Source organism: Trachypithecus francoisi, unplaced genomic scaffold (genome assembly GCF_009764315.1).
Source record: "Trachypithecus francoisi isolate TF-2019V2 unplaced genomic scaffold, Tfra_2.0 Lachesis_group10, whole genome shotgun sequence".
Lineage (NCBI taxonomy): Eukaryota > Metazoa > Chordata > Mammalia > Primates > Cercopithecidae > Trachypithecus > Trachypithecus francoisi.
Genome location: NW_022681455.1, coordinates 114461852 through 114484438, shown reverse-complemented (window position 1 = coordinate 114484438; position 22587 = coordinate 114461852). Strand labels below are relative to the sequence as shown.

Genomic DNA, 22587 nt, shown 5'->3' with positions numbered 1-22587 from the left:
GATAGGAATCTTGATTCCCCCGCACCCAGGGAAGGCCCATTTGTTGTTGTTTTTTTTTTTTTTGGAATGGAGTCTCCTGTCACCCAGGCTGGAGTGCAGTGGCACAATCTCGGCTTACTGCAAACTCCCGCCTCCCGGGTTCACGCCATTCTCCTGCCTCAGCCTCCCAAGTAACTGGGACTACAGGCCACCGCCACCACATCTGGCTAATTTTTTGTATTTTTAGTAGAGATGGGGTTTCACCATGTTAGCCAGGATGGTCTCGATCTCCTGACCTCGTGATCCGTCCGCCTTGGCCTCCCACGGTACTGGGATTACAGGCGTGAGCCACTGCGCCCAGGCAGGCCATTTGTTTTTATACTGTACTAGGGTTTGCTTCTGTCTGATGCGAGTTTACAAGGTTAGCCTGAGCCCAAAGCTCTCGAACCGGACTCCACAGACTAGGATTGCCAGGATTGATGGGATGATCCCTGCTGGGGCACACATTGCCATGTGGAGTCCACTCTAGGTTTGCCAGAGTTCGGCATGTTTTATTCCAGCAAAGGAAACTGGGATCAGGAATCTGACCTCACAACCATTCTTTATGTGTGGCATTCTCTTTTGCACTGCAGACAACACGAGGTCTCCTTTTGGATTTTAACTATCGTGTTGTAGCAGATAAACCTATGATTGTCAGAAAGTGATTAGATATTTCCCTTGTGTTTGTATGGTAAAAACGAATGGCTTGTCTGTTCGTTGTGCTTGTGGAAACTCTAGAGTAGTTGAAATCACTTCTCAGTGACAGATTTTTTGTTTCTTCTGCCAGGACCATGACTTCTTCCAGCATGTGGAAATGCACCTGCGGTCTGAACATCCCCCTCTCTGTGGGCGGGACCACCTCAGCTTTCGTTCCTACTACTTCCCCGTGAAGGTAGGCTGGGGGAATCTGAGCTGGAAAGGGAGATCCTGAGTAGAGGAGCAGCACAGGGAGCAGAATGATGGGAATAGTACCAGGGAGGGTGCTCCCCTCGGGGCAGACCACAGCCAGAGCAAAGGCTTCGCTGCTTCTGCCAATCTGAACTCTGAGTACCAAGAGTCAACTTAGATAGTGTTCCTGGATCTACAAGCGGGGTTCAAGTATCAAGTGGAGAATAAAAGACTTTCCCTGTCTGGGCGTGGTGGCACACGTTTGTGGTCCCAGTCAATTGGGAGGCTGACCCCAGAGTTTTGAGAGTGCGGTGAGCCATGATTATCCCACTGCACTGCAATCTGGATGATAGGGTTGAGACCCTGTCTCAAAAACTAAAAAATAAAAACAGCTTTCCCTACAACTGCTGCTTTAGCATGTGCCATTTTCTTTGGGCATCTCACCATTTTTTTTCCTTGTGCTTTCTTCATATCTTAGAATGTGATTGATGGAGACCTCTGTGAGCAGTTCAATTCCATGGAACCCAACAAACAAAAGAATGTCTCTGAAGAACTGGACCGAACCCCACCCGAGGTGTCCAAGAAACTCGAGGATATCCGGACCCGCTATGCCTTCTGAGCCCTCCTTTCCCTCTTTCCCTATGGGGCTTGCCAGAGACTGTGTATTTTGTTTCCCCCACCACCATCGCCGCCACCTGGCTTCTGCCATGTGGCAGGAGGGTGACTGGATAATTAAGACTGCATTATGAAAGCCAACAGCCCTCTCCCCTCACCTCTTCTGATGACTGGCTTCCCCTCAAATTGGCGCTGAGATTGGCTGCACTTCTCCCCACCTGGTACATGATACATGACCCCAGGTTCCAGTGTGGAACCCAATTCCCCTATTCCCCAAAGCCGTCCCTACATTGATATGTCTGACTCTCCTGTCTACTTTTACACACACACTTAATTTTTAACTGGTTTTCCTGTAAATACAGTTTTGTACAATGTTATCTCTGTGGGAGGAAGGAAGGAAGGCTGTGGTGGGACTGGATAGGATATAGTATCACTCCTGAGTTCTGCTGCTGTAGAATCTAACCAGAAAGAAACAGAAACCTAGTTTTTAAGGTGACTGGCATCCATGTGTCTTGTTCTGGAGATGAGGATGTAGGTGGGAGGTTTGAGCCCAAGTTAGAGCAGGACTCTTAAGTTAGAGTAGACTCCTTCCTTCCAGATGCCTACTTGGACTTGGGACACTCTGTGGCTCCCTACCCCCAGGTCTGTGGTGGTTTCTTTGTCTTTTCCTAGTTCTTTTTGCTGTGCTGATGAAACATGGGCTCAATAACCATGTGGATACCCACCCCTTTGCCACTGGATATTGAGGAAGGGTGGCTGATTCTTCCTCTTCTACTCTGAGGATATTAGTGTGGGGATTTTAGCATGAATTCCAGCTGGGGAGTCTTAACAGATGTCGTCCCTTTTGCTGATACAGCACCGAAAGAGATCTTTGGCTCCATAGGACCATAGGAAGGGTCAGTACAGAAGAACCTGGATACTGCCCTGCCCCTGAGAACTGTGTATATGTGGGGCCTGTCTGCAGCACCCATCTCAGGTGGGTTCCACAGGGCCTTTAGGGTATAATGAGAGCCTGTCAGCTGGAAGAGGCCCAGTTCCAGAAATGTTCCAGCCCACCCCTGAGAATTCCCCGTTTAGCTGTGTGGGAAGCCCTCGTCTTCCAGGCTGTCCTTGTGCCTTGAACCTGGAGAAATGAGCTCACTGTTCTCAATACTTCACAAAGTAAAACGTTCTTTCATCTGCGTGTGGTCAGCCACCTAAATTGAGCAAATGATCTGGTGAGCACTGGGTTAGAATCAGGATTGGTGGTGAGGAGATACAATCTGAACCTCCCAGAGCCCAGTGCAGAGGGTTCCTGACACTGTCTCCTGGAACAAAGTATCTTGAATTATGACTTGGTTTTAGATCAGTCAAGAGAGACCCAGGTTTTGCCAGGAGTCGAATCCCTAAATAACATGTTTTTTTCTCACTTAGCTCATGAATTTGCATAGTAGACAGTAGTTCTGAATTAGATTTTGAAAACCTAATTTCAGGGCTCATTTTTTCCTGTGGCCCTAAATCCATTCTATCAAATTGTATGATACTGACATGCAGTCATCTGAGGAACTCAGCGTAGATATTTGAGCAGCTCCTTGCCTCTTTTCTAACTCAAGTTTGACTGAAATACATATACTCCATACAGAAGGTAGGGGGTTATGAAAGAAAGGAAAATCTGTGGAATCAGGAGTTGTCACCACTGAGCTTCCTCTGGAAGTCTGCCCATCAGCTTCCTTGTTCTCTGTAAGAGGAAGGGTTAGGACAAGGAATTGGACTTGAATATGTGGAAAGGAATTTTCATAGCTGTTGCTACAGAACCTACAAAAGTTTATAATTTATTGATTGGATGTGGCTCAATGACAGGTCCCATCTGTGTAATTGTTAAGGGGACCTGATTGACTCCTGTGGTTTGACCAAGTAACCAAGTAAATAGAGACCTCTCTCCAGCCTTGCAAAACCCACCAGAGGCTGCTGCAGAACTCGGACAGAGGGATCTGCCCTTGGGTTTGCTTCCATCCTGTTCCATTGCTAAGCCCTTGTGACTTGGATCCTAGGACTGAAAAGTTTTTAGCTGCCTCAGCTTTCCCCTGACCTTACGGGCAGAGGTTCTGCAGATGTTTCCTTTGGAAGATCTCTTGCCAAGAATAGCATTCCTTTGGAGGAGGGGGGTTCTAGTTGGAATGTTGCTTTTCTTGGTTAGTGTAAATGTATTGCTAGTGAGACAGCTGCCAGCGCTGGAAAAGGTTCGTCTCACAGGGAGAGCGCTGGTCCCCAGAATGTGTGCTATTCCCACGCTGCTGCCTTTCTTGAACTTGTTAGAGGAAAGCCAGAAGTGTTAAGGCATTCAGATGGGATCAACCTGGCTTTCAAAATTTTTTAAATTCCTAAGTTCTGTTTTATTTTTTAATTTTTAAAAATTTTTTTATTAGAGGCAGTCTCACTCCTTTGCCTAGCCTGGAGTTCAGTGGAGTCATTATAGCTCACTGAGGCATGAACTCCTGGGCTCAAGCGATCCACCTCAGCCTCCAGAGTAGGGGAGACTACAGATGTGTGCCACCATATTCAGTTACTTTTTAAACTTCTGTAGAGACAGGGTCTCCCTGTGTTGCCCAGGCTGGTCTCAAACTCCTGACCTCAAACAATCCTCCTGCCTTGGCCTCCCAAAGCACTGGGATTATAGGTGTGAGCCATTGCGCCTGGTCCTAAGTTCTTGTTTTTTGTTTGCTTATCAGAGACAGAATCTCTCTTGCCCAGGCTGGAGGGCTGTGGTGTGATCTCAGCCCACTGCAGCCTCCGTCTCCTGAGCTCAAGCAATCCTCCTACCTCAGCTTCCCTAGTAGCTGGAACCTCAGGCGTGTGCCATCATGTCCAACTAATTTTTGCATTTTTAGTAGAAGAGGTTTTACCGTGTTGGACAGGTTGGTCTCGAACTCCTGGCTTCAAGTGGTCCGCCTGGCTCAACCTCCCAAAGTGCTGTGACTACAGGTGTGAGCCACCACGCGCAGCCTCTAAATTCTGTTTTCTATTCAAAATAGAAGTGATATGTGTTTGAGTCATCCAGTTGCTCATTTGCATATGGAATATTGTATGTGAGTTTTTTGTTACACCCTTAAAATTAATTTTCAAGGGCTATATGTAGAGCTCAGAAGAAACATCTTTGCTGCTGAAATCAAACTTGGTCCAGAAAACGTAGCAATGGAGGAGAGGAACAGATGGCTTTCGGGGACAAGGCAGAGACTCTTGAAACACCTGCTTGGCCATGGTTGGTTGACATTTGAGTGATCTGATAGCCCAACACGCCCTGTGAAGTTCAGGTGAACTGAAATGGGCAGGTGTAGGCTACACACCAGTCTAAACCAACACAACCAAGAGCTGTTTCTCTTTTTTTCTTTTTTGAGATGAAGTCTTAACTGTGTTGCCCAGGTTAGAGTACAGCAGCACAATCTCGGCTCACCGCAACCTCTGCCTCCCAGGTTCAAGCGATTCTCCTGCCTCATATCAGCCTCCTGAGTAGCTGGGATTACAGGCATGCACCACCACGCCTGGCTAATTTTTGTGTTTTTAGTAGAGATGGGGTTTCACCTTGTTGGCCAGGCTGGTTTCAAACTCCTGACCTCAGGTGATCCATCCACCTTGGGCTCCCAAAGTGCTGGGTTTACAGGCGTGAGCCACTGCGCTTGGCCTGGAGCTGTTTAAGCCATCAGGAGACATGCTGACCCACTAGAAGAGGCTGCTATGTTCATTTCTTACACAAATGTTTACAGGGCATCTACCATGAACCACCTCCTCCCAGCTCTTTTCTGCACCCAGAGATTGGAGGAGAGTTTATAACCTGGCAGTCTGTTGCTGTGAGGTTGGTGGTGAGGTGAGTCTGCCGGAGGGCCTGCCACCAGTTTCAGAAGAGCCTACAGCCTGGGTGTGATTTCCTCAGCCACAGCCTTGGGACTTCAGGAAAAATCAGAAGGTCCCAAGTCTGAAAAATGAAGAGGTGGGGAGTGGGCCACAGAGGTTTTAGGTCAGGAAATGGTAGGAAACCTGTAGTTGTGGCTCATAATCCCAGCGGGATGTTAGAACCGTCTTCATTTGTCAGAATAGATTCCTGGTGTCTGCTCCCAATTACACGGTGGCTCATGCCTGGTAATCCCAGCGCTTTGGGCGGCCAGACAGGCAGATCGCTTGAGCCCAGAAGGTTAAGACCAGCCCAGGAAACAGACCCCATCTCTACAAAAAATTTAAAAAGCCGGGTGTGAAGCCCTGTTTCAAAAAAAAGTGCTGGTGATGTCTGGGCATGTTTCTGCTTCACAGTCTAGTGTTATGATCAGTAGCTGTGATGGACAATGAGTGAACATTGCTGCTTATTCAAAGTGAAGAAAAAAAAATGTTATCAAAGAAAACCAGGTTTGGAAGTTTCAGATTTGGAAAAGGAGCTGGGCCAGCCCATCTGGAATGGCTGAGGGGCCCTGTTAGCCCCACCCTACCCCACCCCACCCCCATATCCAGCATCTCTGGCAGTGCCCAGAGGCAAGCCCCCCTCATTTTCCCACGTCCCACTCTGCCTTCAAGAGCCTGGTCCAGCACTTTGGGAGGCCGAGACAGGCGGATCACGAGGTCAGGAGATCGAGACCATCCTGGCTAACACGGTGAAACCCCGTCTCTACTAAAAATACAAAAAACTAGCCGGGCGAGGTGGCGGGCGCCTGTGGTCCCAGCTACTCGGGAGGCTGAGGCAGGAGAATGGCGTAAACCCGGGAGGCGGAGCTTGCAGTGAGCTGAGATCCGGCCACTGCACTCCAGACCGGGCGACAGAGCAAGACTCCGTCTCAAAAAAAAAAAAAAAAAAAAAAGCCTGGTCCTCAAGTTTTAAATTCCCAGGTCAACTCAACAGAACTTGCTCCCTTCTCTGACTGCAGTCTCAGAATGAAAGGAGAGGTGCTTTTGTTGGGTCGGTTGGTAGCGTTTAGGCTTAGAAGTTGCTAATTTGGAGCCGTTAGTATATGTGTATAAGCTAATGACACGTGATGGTCAAGGGACGTACTACCATTTCCTGTGGGTTATTAGGGCCTCCAGCTGTTACGAGGACACGCTGGGGGATCTCGGCTTCAGGGAGTCGATGCTGTGACTGGAGAAAGGCAATGCTGCCTCATAAAGCAATCAGAAACGAGATTCCACTTGCCAAATGCCAAGAGGTGGCGAAGTCCGTGAAGAGAGCACTGTATACAGAGTCAGATGACCTGGGCTCACTAGCCTCTAAGCATGGTCTTGGTTTCCTGCCTGTAAATTGGTAGAATAAGACTGATCTACTGGGCCCTGGCATGGTGGCTCATACCTGTGATCCCAGCACTTTGAGAGGCCAAGGCAGGAGGATCCCTTGAGCCCAGGAGTTTGAGACCAGCCTGGGCAACATGACAAAACCCCGTCTTCTCCAAAAATACAAAGATTAGCCAGGCATGGTGGTACATACTTGTCGTCCCAGCAATTAGGGGGGCTGAGACAGGAGGATCACTTAAGCCTATGAGTTTGAGGCTGCAGTGAGCTGTGATTGTGCCACTACACTCCAGCCTGGATGACAGAACAAAACCTGTCTCAAAAACACCAAAAAACAAAAACTGGTCTCCTGGGGTCATGGTAGCACAAACGCACATGACTGAGTGCGCAGGAGTTCTGAGGCTTGTCCACTGACCTGGGGCTCTGGCCCTGGGAGATCTGGGGGACCTGCTGTGATGCTTTGAAAGAAAGGGGCATCATTCCAAGCCAAGAGACCCCAGAAAGGGCACCAGGGGGTGTTCAGGCTTCTGTGAGGCCCCAGTGAGATCTGTGGCTGTGCCCCCATCACCTCCACCCCGTCTGCCCTCCCACGAGCTGCCCAACGGATGAATCAACGCCTTGGCAGAGTTTCCCAGCAGGGCCTTGCAGACAGTGTGTGTGGCCTGTGTGGCCACTGCCTTGGGGTGGGTGGGGAGTTAGCAGGGAACATTCCAGCGTGGGCATTATTGTCCTGTTGCAAGTTCAGGGCCAAACCAGGAATCCAGTTTTGTCGATCCAATTGAGAAAACATTTCATGAACAACTACTTGTGGCATGCATTGGCACTCAGAGTAAAACGCACTATTATCACTAGGTTGGCATTTCTTCTTTTATTCTTTTTCTTTTTCTTTTTCTTTTTTTTATTATTTTTATTTTTGAGACCGAGTCTCACTCTGTCGCTTAGGGTGGAGTGCAGTGATCTCAGTTCACTGCAACCTCTGCCTGCCGGGTTCAAGCGATTCTCCTGCCTCAGCCTCCTGAGTAGCTGGGATTGTGCCTGCCACCACGCTTGGATAATTTTTGTATTTTTAGTAGAGACGGGGTTTCACCATGTTGGCCAGGGTGGTCTCGAACTCCTGACCCCAGGTGATCCGCCCGCCTCGGTCTTTGAAAGTGCTGGGATTACAGGCATGAGCCACCGCATCCGGCCAGGTCAGCACTCCAGACTAGCTCAGCTGTGAAAGACTAGATGTTAATAAGAGGTTCCTGGATCACGGATTTTGTGCTCACATTCAGTGAAACACTACCGACTCCCCTCTTGGATAGTTGGAGGCTCTGAACACAGCCCTTCTTCTATCCTCCCTCCCCCACTGGCTCACCCCTAATGAATCCAAATGCCATCTAGTAAAATCAGGAAGCCTGCTATGAAAACTCAGCAGAGATCCTGAAGATACCCCTGCAGGTGCCCGCTCTGACCCAGGTGAAGGGAGAATAGCTGTACCTTTGGTGATGGTGCTGAGGGAAAGGACCTCAACTCCCATAAGTGCTGGGTCTGAGGCCACGTGTCACACCAGGACAGGTCCTGTGTCCCTCAGGAAAGCATGGCTTTGGGGTCAGACCTCAGTAACCAATCGGGAAATCTTAGGTAAGATTCTTTTGCTCTCTCCTTTTTTTTTTTTTAAGAAAAGCGACAGGACATTGCTCTGTCATCCAGGCTGGAGTGCAGTGACTCAGTCATAGTTTAGTGCAGCCTCGACCTCCAGGGCTCAAGTGATCCTCCTGCCTAAGCCTCCCAAGTAGTTATGACTACAGGCATGAGCCACCATGATGCCTGGCTACGTTTTTATTTTTGCACAGATGGGGGTCTTTCTACGTTGCTCAAGCTGGTTTCTAACTCCTGGGCTCAAGCACCAGAAAAGGATTGAAGAATCTTACCCGAGGCCAGGCACAGTGGCTCAAGCCTGAAATCCCAGCACTTTGGGAGGCTAAGGCAGGAGGATTCCTTGAGGCCAGCAGTTCGAGACGAGCCTGGGCAACATAGGAGACATCTGTATCTACAGAAAATAAAAAAAATAAAAATTAGCTGAGTGTAGTGGTCCCAGCTACTTGGGAGGCTGAGGTGGGAGGATCAATTGAGCCCAGGAGATCAAGACCTCAGCGGGTTGTGATTATGCCACTGCACTCTAGCCTGGGCAATAGAGTGAGACCTTGTCTAAAGAAAAGGCCAGGCGTGACGGGTCACGTGTATAATCCCAGCACTTGGGAGGCTGACACGGGCGGATCACCGGAGGTCAGGAGTTCAAGACCAGCCTGGCCAACATGGTGAAACCCCATCTCTACTAAAAATACAAAATTAGCTGGGCATGGTGGAGCGTGCCTGTAATTCCTGCTGTGAAACTCCGCCACAAAAAAAAAAAAAAAAAAAAAAAAAAAAAAAAAGATTATTCACCTTTTGGAGCTCATGTCTTTATCTGTAGACTGGGTAACTCATTGGTGCTCAACAGGGATGATGTATCAGAGAAAGACCTTTTCTTCCACCTAATGGACCCCCAGTCCCATACACACACACACTCCAGTCACCACCACATCACTCAGTTTTTTGTTTTGTTTTTTAGAGGCAGGATCTTGCTATATTGCCCAGGCTGGAGCACACTGGTTACTCACAGGTGCAATTGCAGCTCACTGCAACCTCGAACTCTTGGCCTCAAGAGAGTCTCCTGCCTCAGCCTCCTGAGTAGCTGGGACTACAGGCTTGTGTCACTACACCCAACTCCCCATCACCTGGCTTTTAGTTTTATGAGAAGAGGCTTTTGTCTGGGTCCGAGTGTTCTAGAGAGGAGCTGGGGTAGTCCCTTAAAACAGTCCAAGCTGCCTGGGAGCCAGGGCCTGGGTTCTGGGGACTTCTCGTAGTCAACTGGCCGGCACCCTCAGTCAGAGCAGTCCCCTGGCTGGTCCTCTGGGTTGAAGGCTCCCTCCTACTCCACACTCCAAGGCAGGCGGGGGCCACGTGGCCCTGCCCCGCCCCTGCTGGCTTCGGTTCCTGAGCAGAGCTGCAGAGGCCTGCTTTCCCCGCCCTTCTCATCAGACGGGAAGCCTGGACTGTGGGCTGGGGGCAGCCTCAGCCTCTCCCACCTGGCACCCACTGCCCGTGGCCCTTAGGCACCTGCTTGGGGCCCTGGAGCCCCTTAAGGCCACCAGCAAACCCTAGGAGACCGAGGCTTGGCACGTGAACAGGTAAGAAGGCAGCAGGCTTTCTCTCCCATGCCTGGCTTTCCTCTGCCTCTGACGGCCTGGCTTCCCCACCCCGATTCTGCTGCTGCTTCACTGATCCCAGGAAGGGGGACTTGAGCTAGACTTGACAAAGGCGGTCCCAGCCAAGACTCTCTGAAGTATGCCTCAGAGAAGTATGCCTCGGCAGAACTGTCTGCCCTGGGTTTCAATTTTTCACCTTTGCCTTCATCAGCCTTGCTGGAAAAAACAGATCCACATAACCATAAAGCAAGTCATTTCTCCGTGTGTGCCCTTCGGAGTTTAGTCAGTTGACAAACCTACATTCTCATATGGTTGGCATGGGTCATGGGGTGCTGCTCCACTGTATATTGCCGTAGGTCTTTGGACCTTAATGTACTGTGTGTGTGAACTATCACTTGCATGTATTACTTTATCAAAAATTAATTGATTTGGCCAGGCACAGTGGCTCACGCCTGTAATCCCAGCACTTTGGGAGGCTGAGGTGAGTGGATCACTTAAGGTCAGGAGTTTGAGACCAGCCTGGCCAACATGGTGAAACCCCATCCCACTAAAAATATAAAAATTAGCTGGGTGTGGTGGCGCACACCCAGGTGTGCCTGTAATCCCAGCTACTTGGGAGGCTGAGGCAGGAGACAGACTTGAACCGGGAGGTGGAGGTTGCAGTGAGCCAAGATCACACCACTGCACTCCAGCCTGGGCAACAGAGTGAGACTATGTCTCAAAAAAAAACAAAAAAAAAAACAAAAAAAACCTTGATTTCAAGTTCTTTAAAGGAAAGAGGCAAAAAAGTCAACAGCATAGGTAAACCTTTCTCATGCAGATGGATTTCTGAAATTAAAATAAAGTGTTCTGCTTTTACGCTTTTCTTTTCTTTTTTTTGAGATGTTGTCTTGCTGTGTCACCCAGGCTGGAGTGTAGCCACGTGATCTTTGTTTACTGCAACCTCTGCCTCCTGGGTTCAAGTGATTCTCCTGCCTCAGCCTCCCGAGTAGCTGGGATTACAGGCACCCGCCACCACGCCCAGCTAATTTTTATAGTTTTAGTAGAGACGGACTTTCATCATGTTGGCCAGGCTGGTCTTGAACTCCTGACCTCAAGTGATCCACCCACCTCGGCCTCCCAAAGTGCTGGGATTACAGGCGTGAGCCACCATGCCTGGCCAACTTTACACTTGTTTTTAAATGCACATAAACCAACTAACTAGATGTTGTTTTAAGGTCCACATGGTCTTCACCAAGTTAACAGACCCATCCCTGGGCGGGCAGCCTCTGTCCACTGATGGTGAAGTTGAGTTGCTTCTAGGTATTTTGCAATGAATAATTCGACTTTTATGGACAACTCTGTGGAAATAACTTTTTTTTTTATTTTGGTATTTGAAGTTGTTGGTTTTCCCCCCTTCTCCTTGGAGTTTATTCTGCATCCAGAATGAATACTCCGGGCCAAGGACAAGAACATTTTTGCAGCTCAGCTCATGTTATGTGTGGGGTCAGCTCACTCATGAGAATTACGGGACTAATTTACTGATTTCCAGGGCCATGGTGGCACAATGGGCTGGGCGGGGGACTTGAGATCTCTGGGATTTCTCAGGAAGGGGACAGAGACCGTCTAGCGTAGTGGTTAGGAGCTTGGCTTTTAGAAGGCTGACTAGCCCGGGTTTGTATGCAGTAGCTGCCTGACCACGAACTTCCACCACATAACTTCATTGTGCCTCGGTTAGTTCACATGTAAAATCGAGGTTATAAAACTTGTTAGGGGCCAGGCATGGTGGCTCATGTTTGTAAGCCCAGCACTTTGGAGGCTGAGGTGAGTGGATCACTTAAGGTCAGGAGTTTGAGACCAGCCTGGCCAACATGGTGAAACCCCATCCCACTAAAAATATAAAAATTAGCTGGGTGTGGTGGCGCACACCCAGGTGTGCCTGTAATCCCAGCTACTTGGGAGGCTGAGGCAGGAGACAGACTTGAACCCGGGAGGTGGAGGTTGCAGTGAGCCAAGATCACACCACTGCACTCCAGCCTGGGCAACAGAGTGAGACTATGTCTCAAAAAAAAACAAAAAAAAAAAAAAAACCAAAAAAAAAACCTTGATTTCAAGTTCTTTAAAGGAAAGAGGCAAAAAAGTCAACAGCATAGGTAAACCTTTCTCATGCAGATGGGATTTCTGAAATTAAAATAAAGTGTTCTGCTTTTACGCTTTTCTTTTCTTTTTTTTGAGATGTTGTCTTGCTGTGTCACCCAGGCTGGAGTGTAGCCACGTGATCTTGTTTACTGCAACCTCTGCCTCCTGGGTTCAAGTGATTCTCCTGCCTCAGCCTCCCGAGTAGCTGGGATTACAGGCACCCGCCACCACGCCCAGCTAATTTTTATAGTTTTAGTAGAGACGGACTTTCATCATGTTGGCCAGGCTGGTCTTGAACTCCTGACCTCAAGTGATCCACCCACCTCGGCCTCCCAAAGTGCTGGGATTACAGGCGTGAGCCACCATGCCTGGCCAACTTTACACTTGTTTTTAAATGCACATAAACCAACTAACTAGATGTTGTTTTAAGGTCCACATGGTCTTCACCAAGTTAACAGACCCATCCCTGGGCGGGCAGCCTCTGTCCACTGATGGTGAAGTTGAGTTGCTTCTAGGTATTTTGCAATGAATAATTCAACTTTTATGGACAACTCTGTGGAAATAACTTTTTTTTTTATTTTGGTATTTGAAGTTGTTGGTTTTCCCCCCTTCTCCTTGGAGTTTATTCTGCATCCAGAATGAATACTCCGGGCCAAGGACAAGAACATTTTTGCAGCTCAGCTCATGTTATGTGTGGGGTCAGCTCACTCATGAGAATTACGGGACTAATTTACTGATTTCCAGGGCCATGGTGGCACAATGGGCTGGGCGGGGGACTTGAGATCTCTGGGATTTCTCAGGAAGGGGACAGAGACCGTCTAGCGTAGTGGTTAGGAGCTTGGCTTTTAGAAGGCTGACTAGCCCGGGTTTGTATGCAGTAGCTGCCTGACCACGAACTTCCACCACATAACTTCATTGTGCCTCGGTTAGTTCACATGTAAAATCGAGGTTATAAAACTTGTTAGGGGCCAGGCATGGTGGCTCATGTTTGTAAGCCCAGCACTTTGGGAGGCTGAGGTGGGTGGATTGCTTGAGCCTAGGATTTCTTTTTTTTTTTTTTTTTTTTTTTTTGAGACGGAGTCTCGCCCTGTTGCCCAGGCTGGAGTACAGTGGCTCGATCTCGGCTCACTGCAAGCTCCGCCTCCCGGGTTTACGCCATTCTGCTGCCTCAGCCTCCCGGGTAGCTGGGACTACAGGCGCCTGCCACATTGCTCGGCTAGTTTTTTTGTATTTTTTTTAGTAGAGACGGAGTTTCACCATGTTAGCCAGGATGGTCTCGATCTCCTGACCTCATGATCCGCCCGTCTCGGCCTCCCAAAGTGCTGGGATTACAGGCTTGAGCCACCGCGCCCGGCCGAGCCTAGGATTTCGAGACCAGCCTGGGAAACATGGTGAAACCCTGTGTCTACAAAAACAAAAACAAACAAAAACAAAAACTTGTTAGGAATGTTGGAAGTCAGGGATCCTGTTTGTGAAGCATCTAGCATAAGATCTGGCGCTTAACAAGCACCCCTGGAGGCCCCCTCTTCCCCAAGCCTGGGGCTTTAACAAGCCAGGCAAAATTGAGAAGGTCAAAGACATCTTCTCGGCCTAGATCCTATTCTTACCCAGCTTCACGGTAACTAGAGTGAAAGGCTTCATTGCCTGTTCGAGGATATTTTGACTAGGCCTCTGTCTGTCCCAAAGCTGACAGGTGGAGCATCAAGCTCAGGTCTCCCTTTAGGGGACCCCCAAGCTTTCATCCACCTCTGTTGTCACATCTGGATGCCGCCATTCTTGTCTCTCAGCCACCCTCCTCAACATGCAGGTTTAAGGGATCCCTGGACATATTGGAGAGTTCCCGGAACGTCTGCAGGTGCACCTGCCCAGCCCCAGCCTGCTGTCACTGGGGTAGGTTACGCACATGGTTCAGCAGAAGGAGCATAGGCTCTGGAGCTGGTTGGACTGGATTCCGGTCCCGGCCGCACCACTTCCCACCTGTGGGCAGTCACTGGACCTCTCTGACCCCCAGTTTCCTCATTTGCAGAATGGACGTGTTAATATCTTTGGCCTAGAATTACGTGATATCGCACAGATAAAGCAGTAGCCCCAAGGAGCCCTTACTGTGAAAGTCAAGGCTGCACTCCAGAGCCTTTGGGAAGGTACTGGAATTAGCCATAAAGGACAGGCAGAAAATCCATGTGTTCATTTTCTTGGACAACAAACATGGATTGGGGGTTGGCCGGCCCTGGTGCTGGGAACTAAGGAGAGACGTGCACAAGATGCCTGTCTGCTATTGACATAGGCTGTAGGGAGAGGGGGAGTGGAAGATGAGTTGAGGGGAGGCGGTGGGGATAAGATTTTGAAGAGCTTTGAAGATCAAGTGAGAATTTGGAATTGATCTCAATGATAAGGAGTTTTGTTTGTTTTTTTGTTTGTTTTGTTTTTGACAGAGTCTTGCTCTGTCACCCAGGCTGAAGTGCAGTATCCCAATCTCAGCTCACTGCAATCTCTGCCTCCTGGGTTCAAGTGATTCTCCTGCCTCAGCCTCCTGAGTAGCTGGGATTACAGGCACACACCACCACGCCTGACAAATTTTTGTATTTTTAGTAGAGATGGGGATTTCCATGTTACCCAGGCTGGTCTTGAACTCCTGACCTCAACTGATTCACCTGCCTCAGCCTCCCAACGTGCTGGGATCACAGGCATGAGCCACCGCGCCTCGCAATGATGAGGGGATTTAAGCAGGTTTTGAGACGCCTGTTCTGGCAGCTTCGAGGGACGAAGCTAGTGTTGGCAGCTGATGTCGTTGGTGGCCTGGTGTGCCTCCAGCCTTTCCGTGCATCTCAGGGGCCCTAATTGTACTCAAAATAAACAACTGCAAAGAGAGGGGTTCTCATGACAGGCCTGGGTCAGGTAAGCCTGGCCTGGGAGTTGGGGCCCTGGTGCTGGGTTCTGGTCCCAGCCCTACCACCAGAGAATGTAGATCTTTCCTCCTTGCCTCAGAGGAGGACTCTGTTTCCCAGGTTGCAGTGCAGTGGTGTGATCTCGACTCACTGCAGTGCAGTGGTGTGATCTCGGATCTCTGCCTCCTGGGTTCAACGATTCTCATGCCTCAGCCTCCTTGAGTAGCTGGAATTACAGGTGTGTGCCACCATGCCTGGCTAATTTTTGTATCTTTAGTAGAGATGGGGTTTCACCATGTTGGCCAGGCTGATCTCGAACACCTGACCTCAAGTGAACCACCCACCTCAACCTCCCAAAGTGCTGGGATTACTGGCCCCTGGTCCAGGGCAATTAGGCTTCTTTTTTTTTTTTTTTTTTTAATTCTTCAGCTAAAAGAGGAAGAGGTGATTTATTATATGTTTGTTACACTCGGCCACAAATAAACACAGAAATAGTCCAGAATGTCACAAGTCCAGGGCAGAGGACCAACATGGGCCGTTTTGTTTATGAGCTAGGTGGGTCTCAGAGGTGATGGGCGATCAGAGGGCGATGAAGTTCTAGATCCATTGAGACAAGCTCTAGACAGTAGCATGCAGTCCCACAGCTTGTACCAGCAACCCCAGTGCCTGGCATTCCATGTCTCTGCTCCTGTGGTCTCCACGGTGCAACAAGCTAGCGGTTTACTTGGACCTCTGCCTCATCTTTCCTCTTTTGTGCTTCAGCCTACGCATTCACTTCTTCCTCCACTTGGCTCTCATGGTACAGAGGTTTCCAAGAAAATGGCGCTAAGGCCGAGAGTGCAATTAGGCTTCTTACAGCTCTTTCCTTCTGGGGATTCTGTACAATGTTTCTGGAAGCCACAACTCCCCTTCCCCTGCCCCCAAGGCAATACTGTCCTGTGGCCTTCCCTGACCCAGCCGTAGGAGGGAGAGACATCTTGTCCCAGATGGGCAGTGTGGCGCTTTGACCTTGAGAGAGACTCCATGGAAGTCTGAGAACTGTGGCTTCCAGATGTGGGACAATCCTGGGGTGGTTCTGGGCCCCAGCTGTCATGCATGCTTGCGTATGAGGGCCACGTCTCATAAGTAAGGGGCAGTATCCCCTGGGACCTGGGTTGCATCTGGCCTGGGAACCTGCTTCCTGAGCTTCCCAGGGGCTGCCTGGAGAGCTCCGTCCGTGCAGCCCAGCACTCCTGGAACACAGCCAGGCTTTCCCCTTGGGGTCCTCTCCACGTAGGGGGATGTGGATGGGTTGAGACTTGCCTATAGCTAGAAAGGTTCAGGTCAAAATGACGAATTGGAAAGGCCAAAGAGATGTGGACTTCCCAGCAGCCACTGGGAAAAGTCAGTGCTCTGCTGCAGTGCTCATGCCTCTCCCAGCATGAGAAAGTCCACACTCTGGCCAGGACTCCACCACCAAGTCCCAACTGCCCTTCGGTTTTGTCACCCAGGCATCTTCTCAATTTTTCCTTTCTCTCTTTCCCAAGAACCAGCACTTTGCTGTTTCCTTGTCTTCCTGCTCTCTCTCTCTCTCTCTTTTTTTTTTTTGAGACAGAGCCTTGCTCTGTCACTGAGGCTAGAGTGCAATGGCACAATCTTGGCTCATTGCAACCTCTGCCTCCTTGGTGTAAGCGATTCTCCTGCCTCAGTCTCCGGAGTAGCTGGGATCACAGGCTCCCGCCACCACACCCGGCTAATTTTTGTATTTTTAGTAGAGACAGGGTTTCACCATGTTGGCCAGGTTGGTCTCGAACTCCTGACCTCAGGCAATCTGCCCACTTTAGCATCTCAAAGTGCTGCATATACAGGTGTGAGCCACCGTGCCCAACCATCTTAATTATTTTTAAGGGTACAGTTCACTAGCGTTAAGAAAGTCCATGTTGTTGTACCACAGATCTCCAGAACTTCTTTCATCTTGCCAAACAGAAACTCTCTCTCTATTAAATGACTCCCCAAACTCCCTGTTTCCCTCCCCACAACCTCTGGGCACCACCTTTCAGATATCTGTCTTTGTGAGTTTCACCGCTGTAAGTGCCTCTTGTAAGTGGAATCATAATCATACAATATTTGTCTTTTTGTGACTGGCTCATTTCCCTTAGCATAATGTCCTCAAGGAGTTTTACTCTGTCATCCAGGTTGGAGAGCAGTGGTACAAACATGGCTCACTGCAGGCTCAAACGATCCTCCCACCTCAGCCTCCCAGGTTGCTAAGACCACAGCCTCGTGCTACCATACCTGGCCAATTAAAAAATACTTTTTTTGAGGCTGGGCGTGGTAGCTCATGCCTGTAATCCCAGCACTTTGGGAGGCCGAGGCAGATGGATCATGAGGTCAGGAGATTGAGACCATCCTGGCCAACATGATGAAACCTTGTCTCTACTAAAAATACAAAAATTAGCCAGGCCTGGTGGTTCGCATCTCTAGTCCCAGCTACTCAGGAGGCTGAGGCAGGAGAATTGCTTGAATCCGGGAGGTGGAGGTTGCAGTGAACCGATATTGTGCCACTGCACTCTAGCCTGGGTGACAGAGGGAGACTCTGTTTTTTTTAGAGACAAGGTCTCCCTATGTTTCACAGGCTGGTCTTGAACTCCTGGGCTCAGGCAGTCCTCCCACTTCAGCCTCCGAAAGTGCTGGGATTACAGGCATGAGCCACTGCATCTGGCCTCCTTGCTTTTTGTTTTGTTTTGTTTTGTTTTGTTTTGGCTGGAGAGCAGTGGCGCGATCTCGGCTCACTGCACTTCAAGCTCCGTCTCCCGGGTTCACGCCTTTCTCCTGCCTCAGCCTACCAAGTAGCTGGTACTACAGGCGCCCACCACCACACCTGGCTAATTTTTGTATTTTTAGTAGAGACAGGGTTTCACTGTGTTAGCCAGGATAGTCTCAATCTCCCGACCTCGTGATCCACCAGCCTCGGCCTCCGAAAGTGCTAGGATTACAGGTGTGAGCCGCCACGCCCGGCCCCGGCCTCCTTGTTTTTAAGGCTGAATGTGTATGTATATACACCGTATTTTGTTTATCTGTTTACCTGTCGACAGATACTTGGGTTGCTTCCATCTCTTGGCTATTGTGAATAATGCTTCTGCAAACATGGGTGTACAAAAATCCCTTCAAGGCCAGGCCTGGTGGCTCACATCTGTAATCCAGCACTTTGGGAAGCAGAGACGGATCACTTGAGTCCAGGAGTTGGAGATCAGCCTGGGCAACATGGAAAGACTTTGTCTCTACGAAAAATAACTGGTGGTGTGTGTGCCTGTAGTCCCAGCTGCCTGGGAGGCTTGAGTCCTGGAGGTTGAGGCTGCAGTGAGCTGTGTTTGTGCCACTGCACTCCAGCCTGGGTGACAGAGCAAGATCCAGCCTCAAACCAAACCAAACAAAAACAAATGTGTTACAACTCAGAGGAGCCTTAATCCTAAGGCTCTGCCACCCCCTCCCATGGTGAAGGGCAGAGTGACGTGGGGTCGATGTGGGGTACGGAGGAATGGCAGGCACCGTCCTGGGCCTGCCCTCCAGCCTGGCATGTGTGTCTGCTGCTCACTGAATGCTCAGAGCTCCTTGCAAGGTACAAGTGAGTCTCCCCTGTTTTACAAATGAAGAAATCGAGGCATAGGGAAGTCTCCCAGCTTGCCCATGGTCACACAGGCGGGAGGTGGCAGTGATAAGAAGTGACCCCAGATGGGCTGTGCCCTGGTCCACCTGTGGCGGCCACCTGGTTTGGTCACCTTGCTGGCAGGCCCCCTGCTCTCCTGCAAGATAATCCAAGGTGTTGCCAGCTCCTTTGGCAGCTGCTGAGCTAGCCCTGGGGCCCTGCTCCTGCCTGCGTGAGATGGAGGGCCCTCCCAGAATGCTAGCTAGTGTCAGGGTCACCTAGGTCAGGGGGATCCAGGGGCTGGGGTCAGTCTTGCAACTCTCAGGGGTGGTCTCCTTTGGGGTCACTGCCTTCTCCCTGGCCAGGCCCTGGGTGGAGATCAATGCTGGAGGCCCTAGGGCAGCCACGGAGCAGTGACACAGCAAGGATTTGTGGGGATGGGGGCTGCTGAGAGCACCACACAGCCGCAGACTGTGGCTGAGTTTTTTGTTTTGTTTTGTTTGTTTGTTTGTTTGTTTTGAGACAGATTCTCGCTGTCACCCAGGCTGGAGTGCAGGGGCGCCATCTCAGCTCACTGCAAGCTCCGCCTCCCGGGTTCACGCCATTCTCCTGCCTCAGCCTCCCGAGTAGCTGGGACTACAGACGCCCGCCACCACGCCCGGCTAATTTTTCGTATTTTTAGTAGAGATGGGGTTTTACCGTGTTAGCCAGATGGTCTCGATCTCCTGACCTCGTGATCCGCCCGCCTCGGCCTCCCAGAGTCCTGGGATTACAGGCATGAGCCACTGCGCCCGGCCAACAGTGCTGAGTTTGAATCCCAGCTCTGCCACCTGCCGCCTATGGGACCTTGGCAGAGTCACCACGCCTCTCCAGTCCTACTTTCCTAAGCTTAAAATGGGGAAAAATAGAGAATCTCCCTACAGTACACTACCCCACACCCTTCAGGATGGCTGCTATCGAAAAAAAACAAAACAAAACAAAAAACAGAAAATGGCCGGGCGCCGTGGCTCATGCCTGTAATCTCAGCACTTTGGGAGGCCGAGGTGAGCGGATCACTTAAGGCCAGGAGTTAGAGACCAGCCTGGCCAACATGGCGAGATCCTGGCTCCACTAAAAATACAAAAATTAGCGGGGCGTAGTGGTGCACGCCTGTAGTCCCAGTCACTCAGGAGGCTGGGGAATAAGAATCACTTGAACCCAGGAGGCGGAGGTTCAGTGAGCAGAGGTGATGCCACTGCTCTCCAGCCTGGGTGACAGAGTGAGACTCTGTCTCAAAAACAAACAGAAAACAATATGTGTTGGTGGGATGTGGAGGAACTGGCACCTTGAGCACAGTTGGTGGGGATGTTAATTGGTGCAGCTGCTGTGGAAACTAGTTTAGTGGTTCCTGAAAAAAATTAACAAATGGAGCCAGGTGCGGTGGCTCATGCCTGTAATCCCAGCACTTTGGGAGGCTGAGGTGGGTGGATCACCTGAGGGTCAGGAGTTCAAGACCCAAGACCAGTTTGGCCAGCATGGCGAAACCCCATATCTACTAAAAATACAAATATTAGCCAGGCACATGCCTGTAATCTCAGTTACTCAGGAGGCTGAGGCAGGAGAATCACTTGAACCCGGGAGGTGGAGGCTGCAGTGAGCTGAGATTGCACCATTTGACTCCAAGCCTAGGCAACAAGAGTGAAATTTCATTAAAAAAAAAAAAAATTAAAGATAGAATCACCATACAATTCAGCAATCCTACTTCTGGATATATACCAAAAAGAATTAAAAGCAGAGTCTCAAAGAGATGTTTGCACACCCATGTTCATAGCAACACCCATCACAGTAGCTAAAAAGGTAGAAGCAATTCAAGTGTTCATCAACAGATGAATGGAAAAAAAATGTGCCATAAATATACACAATGTGGTATGATTCAACCTTACAAAGGAAGGGAATTCTGACACATGCTACAACATGAATGAACTGTGGGGAAATCATGTTCAGTGAAATTAGCCAAGCACAAAAGATAAATACTGTATGATTCTACTTATGTAAGGGGCTAGAGTAGCCAGACTCATAGAAACAGAAAGTAGAATGTTTCCGTGGTGGTTGCCAGGGGCTAGGGGTGGGGAAGGAGGAATGGATATAAAGTTTTGGTTTTATAAGATGAAAAGTTCTGGAAATGGATGGTGGTGATGGTAACACAATAATATAAATGTATTTAATGCCACTGGAAAAAAAATGCTAGCTGAGAGTGGTGGCGGGCGCCTGTAATCCCAGCTACTTGGGAAGCTGAGGCAGGAGAATCGCTTGAACACGGGAGGTGGAGGTTGCAGTGAGCCGACATCACACCACTGCACTCCAGCCTGGGCAACAGGAAACAGAGTGAGACTCTGTTTCACGAAAGAAAAAAAAAAAAAAAGGTTGAGTTGGTCAAATGTTTTTTAACTTTTATTTTAGGTTCAGGGGTACACATGCAGGTTTGTTACACAGGCCAACTCATGTCATCAGGGTTTGTTGCACAGATTATTTCATCACCCATGAATTAAGCCCACTATCCAATAGTCATCTTTTCTGCCCCTTTCCCTCCTCCTACCCTCCCTCCTCAGACCCCAGCGTCTGTTGTCCCCTTTGTATGTCTGTGAGTTCTCATTATTTAGCTCCCACTTTTGCAGTATTTGATTTTCTGCTCTGTGCTACTTTGCTGAGGATAATGGCCTCCAGCTCCATCCATGTTCCTGCAAAAGACGTGATCTCATTCTTTTTATAGCTGTGGTACATTTTACCTTTTGTGGGTTTTTTTCCTTTTTTTTTTTTTTTGAGACAGAATTTCGCTCTTGTTGCCCAGGGTGGAGTGCTGTGGCGCGACCTTGGTTCACTGCAACCTCCGCCTACTGGGATCAAGTGATTCTCTTGCCTCAGCCTCCTGAGTAGTTGGGACTACAGGCGCCCACCACCACACCCAGCTAATTTTTGTATTTTTAGTAGAGACGGGGTTTCACCATGTTGGCCAGGCTGGTCTTGAACTTCTGACCTCAAATGACCCTCCTGCCTTGGCCTCCCAAAGTGTTGGGATTACAGGCATGAGCCACCGCACCCGGCCTTACCATGATTTTTAAAAACAAGGGGAAAAAATAGTAGGTCCTTTACAGGGTTGGTGAGGACTGGATGAGGCAACGCATGTGAGTTGTGTTATTAGCATCAGGTCTGCGGGAATCCAAGGCTTTCTGCCTTCAGGGAGGTGTTGCCAGAGAGCTGGACGGACCCACGCAGGGGAGGGGCATCTGTGTTCCTGTGGAAGTCATTACTCCATTCCGCAGAAGCTGCTCACGGAGGGAGAGGGCTGGGGTTCGGGGAACCCTTCCTGGAGCCTTGATGGGGCCCTGCTTGGGAGATTCCTAGCATGTGTGGGATGGGCAGATTCCAGACATTGGAAAGTCCCTGGCAGAAAAATCACTTCCACTAAGGGGCAGTTGTAGGGAGGAGGTTTGGGCTCACCCTAGAGAACTCATGATCAGAGATGTCTGCATGAGGAACAGAGGCTGCTTTGTGAAGTGGGGAGCTCCCCATTAGTGGAGGCAGGTAAGGGGGTGCCTGTGCGAGGTGGGGGTGGAGCCAAGGCTGTGTACCTCCAAGGCTGTGCACCTCTCTGATGTGACCCAGTCCAGACAAAAATTGTATATAACAAGCCAGTGTAAAGGCAGTGCTCGGGTCAGAGGGAGGGGCAGCCAGGTGGGAGGCTTGTGCTAGGTCTAGCCCAATAGCACAGAAGTAGCTGGTGCTGTTTCCACTGGGCCAGGTGCTGTGTTAAGCTAAACAGGCTTGATCTCAGATCCTCACCACAGCCCTGTGCAGTAGGGGCTATCAACACCTGGGAACCAAGGCTCAGAGGTTAAGTCACCTGCCCAAGGTTAGCCAGCAGTTGGCGTTGCTGGGATTCGAACCCAGGCAGTCCAGCTTGAGCCCTCCATCCTGAGTGGTAGTCTCC

At 49.8% G+C, this 22587-nt stretch overlaps 2 protein-coding genes across 5 annotated transcripts in view; both read left to right on the top strand.

The window, feature by feature from the left end:
• SF3B3 (splicing factor 3b subunit 3) overlaps window positions 1-2017 on the top strand; it is a 55257-nt gene extending 53240 nt beyond the window's left edge. For both annotated transcript variants that reach the window (XM_033218961.1, XM_033218962.1), the window contains exons 25-26: window positions 806-910; window positions 1385-2017. In XM_033218961.1, the coding sequence (XP_033074852.1) occupies window positions 806-910; window positions 1385-1525 (246 nt within the window). In that variant the 3' untranslated portion in view covers window positions 1526-2017. The remainder of the gene's footprint in view (window positions 1-805; window positions 911-1384) is intronic.
• A 7758-nt stretch (window positions 2018-9775) lies between these two features.
• The window catches only part of IL34 (interleukin 34), a 70957-nt gene continuing 58145 nt past the window's right edge, over window positions 9776-22587 (top strand). For 2 of the 3 annotated variants that reach the window (XM_033218960.1, XM_033218958.1), the window contains exon 1: window positions 9776-9974. The gene's annotated coding sequence lies outside the window, so the exon portion shown is untranslated. Of the gene's footprint in view, window positions 9975-22092; window positions 22182-22587 lie in introns of those variants that run through there. The other variant, XM_033218959.1, reaches the window with a different exon arrangement.